Source organism: Apaloderma vittatum, unplaced genomic scaffold (genome assembly GCF_000703405.1).
Source record: "Apaloderma vittatum isolate BGI_N311 unplaced genomic scaffold, ASM70340v1 scaffold22338, whole genome shotgun sequence".
In the NCBI taxonomy this organism is placed as follows: Eukaryota; Metazoa; Chordata; class Aves; order Trogoniformes; family Trogonidae; genus Apaloderma; species Apaloderma vittatum.
The window spans coordinates 1-7,040 of NW_009731556.1; the positions used below are offsets into that span (position 1 = coordinate 1).

General features: G+C 38.5%; 1 protein-coding gene across 1 annotated transcript in view; it reads left to right on the forward strand.

Annotated features, from left to right (window-relative positions):
• Positions 1-911: 911 nt before the first annotated feature.
• PCGF6 (polycomb group ring finger 6) overlaps positions 912-7,040 on the forward strand; it is a gene marked incomplete at its 5' end in the record, with an annotated part of 23,645 nt that continues 17,516 nt past the window's right edge. Inside the window, 5 exons of the mRNA XM_009875235.1 lie at positions 912-1,011; positions 2,656-2,752; positions 3,326-3,381; positions 4,147-4,206; positions 4,804-4,912. Coding sequence (XP_009873537.1) covers positions 912-1,011; positions 2,656-2,752; positions 3,326-3,381; positions 4,147-4,206; positions 4,804-4,912 — 422 coding nt within the window. The remainder of the gene's footprint in view (positions 1,012-2,655; positions 2,753-3,325; positions 3,382-4,146; positions 4,207-4,803; positions 4,913-7,040) is intronic.

The window sequence follows — 7,040 nt, forward strand, 5'->3', positions numbered from 1 at the left end:
GAAGCGAGCCCTGGTCGGGCGAGGCCTGGCCTCTGCGGGGAGCCGGCAGGCCCTGCAAGAAGTGGGCGTCACCTTCCGTGCGTTTGTGGACTTCTGACAACTTTCAGGTGCTGATCTGGATCTCTGTGTAGGCACCATAAGCCGCGTGGTGTAGGTTTTTCATTATTACACAAATTGATATTGTCTGTGCCGTTTGAATGAACAAGCTCTTGGCGTAGCTGAGAGGGTGGTAAATGTGGCGTGTGGGCAAAATGAGTGGTGTCATCGAGGGAGAGAAAGCTCCTTAAGTCTGGCTTTGAGACTAGAGGAAATATGACATAAAAATCCAATGTGTTACCTTTTCAGACAGGTCTTAGATCATTGCTGTAGAAGAAATTTATTTTTTTACTTCCAGCAGGAAGCTAGTGAAACAACTTGTATGCATTCCTCGTAAATATACTTCACCAGAATTCAGAGCAATGAAATTTCAATCTTTACTTCGATATATGTTTGTATAATCCCTATCTGTGTGGAGAAACAAGAGACACCATCCTGACTGGGGGGCCCCAACATGCTTGCTGAGCATTTTCAAATAATGATATTATTTGCTACTTCGAGCTTGCTGACTGTTTGATATTCTGTTAAAGAGTTTATCCAAAAGACCTTTTCCCGGAAGGATTGTTTATAGTTTGCTTTTCAGTTATGATTCATTAAACAAGTTAGATAGCCACTCACAAAATGGGTGATTCAGAAGACTTAGATGAAAGTATTTGAAAAACAGCGGTATATAAGAAATAATTGACCTCTTAGGAAAACCCGTTTGTGGGGGTTTTTTTCATGGTTTAAGGCTGTGATACTTTGGAAGCTGTGATTGGGAAATTTTATGGCTTAGTCCGTGTATTCAAGCTCTTACAAACTGTCTTTGTTTGTAGCGTATGATAAACCTCGCAGAGTTGACCCCTTACATCCTGTGTTCCATCTGCAAAGGTTACTTTATTGATGCTACCACGATTACAGAATGTCTGCACACCTGTAAGTATCAGTATTGTCATTCTAAAAATTTAGTTGCAAATTCGAACAAAAATCAGCAGTTTGAGATGTTCTGGCTTCACAAAGACAATTCTCTGTTTGAAGTGAATGTGTGTTGTGTTTATCCTGTTCCTTAAGGAAAATATTTTGTGGATATTTTAAGCAAAATTCAGAAAATTGTTAAATCAATCAATCATAAAGCTACCTTAGTTTCCCGAGTTAAGAGGGGAGAAGATCTGGCGAAAGATAAAGCCCATGTAAAACAAAAACACAGCTACTACGTATGTATTTTTTAATCTTTTTTTTTTAATTTAGGATTTTGAGTCTGTAACTGAGAAATGAAAGTTGGGTAGCTAAGCTCATATTGGACTAGAGAGTTTTCTAAACTGTGTTGGTATGAGCTCCTAATTTCACAAAACTCACAAAAGGCTGTGTGGAAGTACCAGTTCAGATACAGAAACAGTTAAATGTACCCATGGAACAGTTAGTCTATAATCTGATGAATAGAAATAGGTGGATATTTTAAAAATATGTATTTCAATGCTCTTGTCTTTTTAATTTTTCCCCTTAGTTCTTGTGTTAATAGTTTTTTCCATTGCTAACAGAACTATTTTCTCTCAAAGCTAATACAACCCTTTCTGTGAAGTTTACCCTTTTAGCCACACGCATATTCCTGCCTGGAGCCAAGAATCTTGGCTTCCTAGTCCTGCCAGCTGCTGACACTACATAGAGGGAAACATCTGTTTTTCATTTTTTTTTCCTCTCTCTCTCTTTTTTTTTTTCCCCTTTTATGGGAGACTGCTTACTAGTTTGATACATACCATGTAATATTCAGTGCAGTGTGTAATTTAGAAAATGCACAATTGTTAATAAGGACAGAATAATGCCACAACTGCAACTGTGGTGGTCTCTTGAAAGTTTCCTGGTAAATCATAGAATCATAGAATGGCCTAGGCTGGAAGGGACCTTAGAGATCACCTAGTCCAACCTCCCTGTCATGGGCAGGGACGCCACCTCTGGACTAGACCAGGCAACACATGGGGACTGAGCGGGAATTGAACCCGCGTCTTCAGTGTTGTCATTGTTGTCAGCACTGCTGCTCAAACCACTGAGCTAACCGGCCCCCTTATGGTGTGGAAAAGTTTGTGTTCACCCTGATAATGAGCTGATTTGCTAGTTAATAGGTTATTTGTTCTAGATATTTCCACTCACTAGCTTTCCTTCCAAATTTTTTAAGTACATGTAAAATACTATGAAAATGGCAGAACTAGAATTGCTTATTTAGGCTCTTCTACTGGAACTGTTTGTAGACTGCTTTTCAGTGAACCTTTTGTCTTTGGCAGTCAATGTTCTGTTGACTTAGCTCTATGCTTGTTCTAGGTAACACAGTTACAACATTGAACACCTTCCTTTGCGTCAGCTGAGTTAGGATTATTCGTAGGAAAAATCCTGATTGAATATTCAGGTGTGTTTTATCCTGTATAGGGAGAGAGCTGCCGTTTGCTGGAGTTTGAAAGTTGAGTGAATGACTTGCTTCGTTTTGCCTCTGACAGATTATCAGAGGTCTGGGTGTAATTGCTCCTCTTGCTAAAATAGAAGGTATTTTCTAATGGACATGTGGCTTTATGGTGTTTCTTTTCTTTACAGTTTGTAAAAGCTGCATAGTGAGACACTTCTACTATAGCAACAGATGTCCAAAATGCAATATTGTTGTACATCAGACACAGCCCCTTTATAATATCAGGTAAGAAATTCATGCCATTTCTGTAGTGATTTTTTTCCCCAGGTTTTGCTGCTTGCTTTTAAATTTTTCATTTTACAGACTTGTAGCCTTTTCCTAATTCAAATGAAGGAATGCTTACTAGAAACACGTGATGTTCTTTGTTTATGGAAGTTTCATCTTGATAGTGAAGATACTCAGTTTCTTGTTTTATCTAGTTTGTATCCTTTTCTAGGGTTTGTTACCTCCCACTGTGGGCCTTTCTATGCAATTTACTCAGTCTTACAAGTAATATTAACTATTTGCTTTGATTTCCTTTCAGACAAAGCTTTGTTGACACAATATACTCTGAAAACTGAGTTTTAGTTTCTGTAACTCTTTGTGAATTCTTCAAGGGTGATGTTTTAATTTTACACAGCTTCTTCTATAGAACTCTGCTGTCAGGACATGAATTCAGACAGATATGGAGCTGCTGCTCTGTCACTTTGTGTACATCACATTCCAACAGTGTGTTTGGCATCTTTGTTACAATTTAATGAAAACCTTTCTGTATTGCACTAAGAACCTTACTTTTTTTTTTTTTTTCCTCTTCAACAGACTGGACCGGCAGCTGCAAGACATAGTCTATAAATTAGTTGTCAATTTGGAGGAAAGTAAGTACCTTTATTTTATTACTGTCTAGAGATTGAAAAAACTGGAAAACAGAGTAACTCAAAGCCCCATTTCTACTCTGGAATCTTCAAAATAGTCCTGTAATGTTTGGTTATCAATCCTAATGAATTAGGTGTAACAACTGGCATCTTTCTGGCTACTAACTGCTACTAAGGATAGCAGTATGTACCCTACCTCATGAAACACAGGTGTCACTGTATCCAAATAAATATCCAGGTAATATTTCATAGTCACGTCTCATATTTTTATATAAGTACAGAAGACATGAATCCATCCAATAAATTCACTTGGCTCAGTTGAAAAAAAGTTGCGAAGTCTGATTCTCTAATGATTTTGTCTTTTCTTCACTGCCACATTTATTTTTGTGATTTTTAGATGTGTTCACTTTCTCATGTAATTTACCCTGAACTTTGGGGGCAAATGAATCTGCACCATCCACCTGGGTGGACTGAATGAAACACGTTCATCTAGTGGATATGTATGGACTTTAGAATATATAAAAATAGTCATCACAGCCAGAAGCATACTAGTTTTTGCAGCTATTTCAGTATGATTTCTGCCCAGTTTCTCCAATTTCTTTGAAATTTTTTCTAACAAACTCTTAGTATGGGTATCTTAAGTGTCCCAGCCTCGTATGGAATATTAGTGATGGTGAAGGTCTGTACAAGCTTGGGAAGTTTTTACTGCTCTGACCATTGGAAACTGTACGGATATCTTATGTTCTATATTATGGGGTTTTTTTTCAGGAGAGAAAAAACAAATGCATGATTTCTATAAAGAAAGAGGATTAGAAGTGCCCAAACCAGGTGAGTAGTAATTGCTTTAGAGGACCTCGTTAAGCAAATATTTACTATAGCATTTATTCTTTAGGGCCTTCCTTGAAATACTAGCTCACAACTGAAGAAGATATGTAGATTGGAAATATGGGATTCTTGATTGGTTACTGTAACTTGTCATAGTTTTCAGATTATAAAGATAGATTGAATTGGCAGCACTTAAGTCCACGTCATGATTGGATTTTTTAAAAAATTATATTTTTTCTGTTCATTAAAATGTCTGTTCATTTTATTTTCTGTGCCTTAAATATTACATGTTACAATGGAGTGAAAATAAAAGCTTCAAGGTCTGTTGACAGATGAGGGATTATTCTGATGTTATTTTTTTTTGTCTTACTATCAAATAAACAGCTCTTTGGAGAGCTGTCATACTGAAAGCAAGTAAAACGCTGGTTGAGATACACAGTATGAGATGTATAAAAAACTAGTTTAGTAATGAAAAATAAAGGATTAATTGCACAGGCATTTTTTCTTTACGAGCTCATCTGTTTCGCTTGGCACACATTAGTATTTTATGCTGCTTTTATTTTAAGTTGTGTTTGCATTTTGGCTATTTGAATATTTTAGCTGTCCCACAGCCAGTTCCAGTGAGCAGAGGAAGACCTCGAAAAGTTCTGGGCTCTGTGTTCCGGATCCCACCAGAACTTGACATCTCCATACTTCTGGAATTCATTGGGTGAGTTGTGGTCAAATGTAAGAGCGTGTGAGGGTGCTGCTTATGTGTGTTGGACCGTTGACAGACGCTTAGTTTTCACTGAATGTGCATTTCCTCCCTCTCAGCAACAGGGAGCTGCTCTGAACTTACAGTGCAATTGTGACAGCCAGCTGTGCATAGCTAGATGATGGAATTAATTAAATGTATAGGGTGACTTCCTATGAAAATAGCTTTCTAAAAATTTTAATTTTAAAACATACATGTGTTTATGTTTAGCAAAGTACTATATAGTCTTAGTAATTTGAATGATGAAATACCTGTCTCTTACACTTCCTTAATCCCTATAGGTGGCAGTACCATTAATGCTGACTGTTCTAGGACTTGCTCGAATAACTCAGGGGTGCAACTACAACCTGGGCAGCAAGAGTAACGTGGGGGTAACAATGTGGTCTATTGAGTTTGTGTGTCATTTCCATATTCAGACCATAATGAATTATGCCAAAGCCTTTGTATGAGGAGTCACTTTTAGCCATGGATCATGGGTGGGAAATCCAGCCTGGACACTTGAGTTGTTTTCAGGAACACAAGCAGAAATTTTATTGCTTTGGCCACATGCAGATTTATGTGATTTTAATTGAGAGAGGGTAACAGGAAGGATTGAAAGCTTCAAGTGGTCTGTTAGCATCACACAGTGCAGAACCTCAGTTGCAGGGTAGGGGGAAGTGGCTCAGCTCTCGTGCAACTCAACTCTGTACCCAAATTCTTCTACTTTTGGCCTGATTTTGTCTGAACAAAATGTTCAGTGAACTCCAGTATGTAATCATAGCAAACTATTACAGAAATTATGTAAAATCAAGCCCTCAGAAATTGGACAGTTCTATCAGCAAAGCATACTATCTTGGTTCAACCTGACTCTTTGTAGACATCATATCCTAGTCTTTTTTATATGTTATGTCCAGGATCAACACTGTGTCTCACTTTCAGAGTACAGAACAAATTTCCTTCATGGGTAATTTTTGATCAGCAAGGTTATAGTGTGGGGGTTTTTGTTTTGTTGGCTTTATTTTTGTTTTGACCATCATGTAGCTTCTTTATTTCTTTACATGGATGAAGCGTCAGACTGAAGGAAGAAAAGAGATGATCTTAAAGCTAAACCTCTAGGGAACAGTACCTGACTGTGCTGTAGAATGTGCTTATGAATCCAGATAGCCAATTTAATTTCAGAGTTAATTATCTTTGTGCCTGACTTGCAGAAGTGTTGAATGCTCACAGGCACAGCTGAAAGCAGTGGGAGTCATGACTAAAACTGTAGTTATCAAATGTTCTGCAGATAAATCCAGTTTTGGATATCCTTGATCGGGCACTTTCAGTTCTTGGATACGTTTCAAAACAGTCTGTCTCAGGTTCCTCTTTTTAAACTAGGTATTATGCTCCCATTCTGCTGAGTAGGATGGTATGGATACACATTCATGTGCTGAAGAAGTTATACCAAGGAAATTAATGCTTTTGCGTTAAGAGCAGTATTATCATAAGTAGAACCAAGAGCCACGTATTGAACAGCAGAGGAAAGCAAAGACTTTATAAAGCTATTCAGCGTGTGACCATTGTGTATTGTGCACTCAAGAATTAATATAGGTTTTAATTGTACTTATAAAGGCCTTTTTCTCTTTAATGAATTTGGTATAAAACACATGATGTTGCGATAGAACAAGGCATGATGATTTTAAACTAAAGCACCTCCAGGAATGGCAACTCAACCACCTCCCTGGGCAGCCTGTTCCAATGACTGACAACCCTTTCAGTAAAGAAATTTTTCCTTATATGCAACCTGAATCTTCCCTGGCTCACTTTAAGGCCATTTCCCCTCGTCCTGTCACTCTCCACTAGGGAGACCAGACCAACTGCCACCTCTCTACACCCTCCCTTCAGGCAGTTGTAGAGAGCGATGAGGTTTCCCCTCAGTCTCCTCTTTTCTTGGCTAAACAGCCCCAGGTCCTTTAAGCCTTTCCTCGTAAGACTTATGTTCTGAGCCCTTCACCAGCTTGGCAGCCGCCTCTTTACCCTCTCCAGCACCTCAATGTCCCTCTTGTAGTGAGGGGCCCAAAACTGGACCCAGTACTCGAGGTGAGGCCTCACCAAAGCTGAGTAC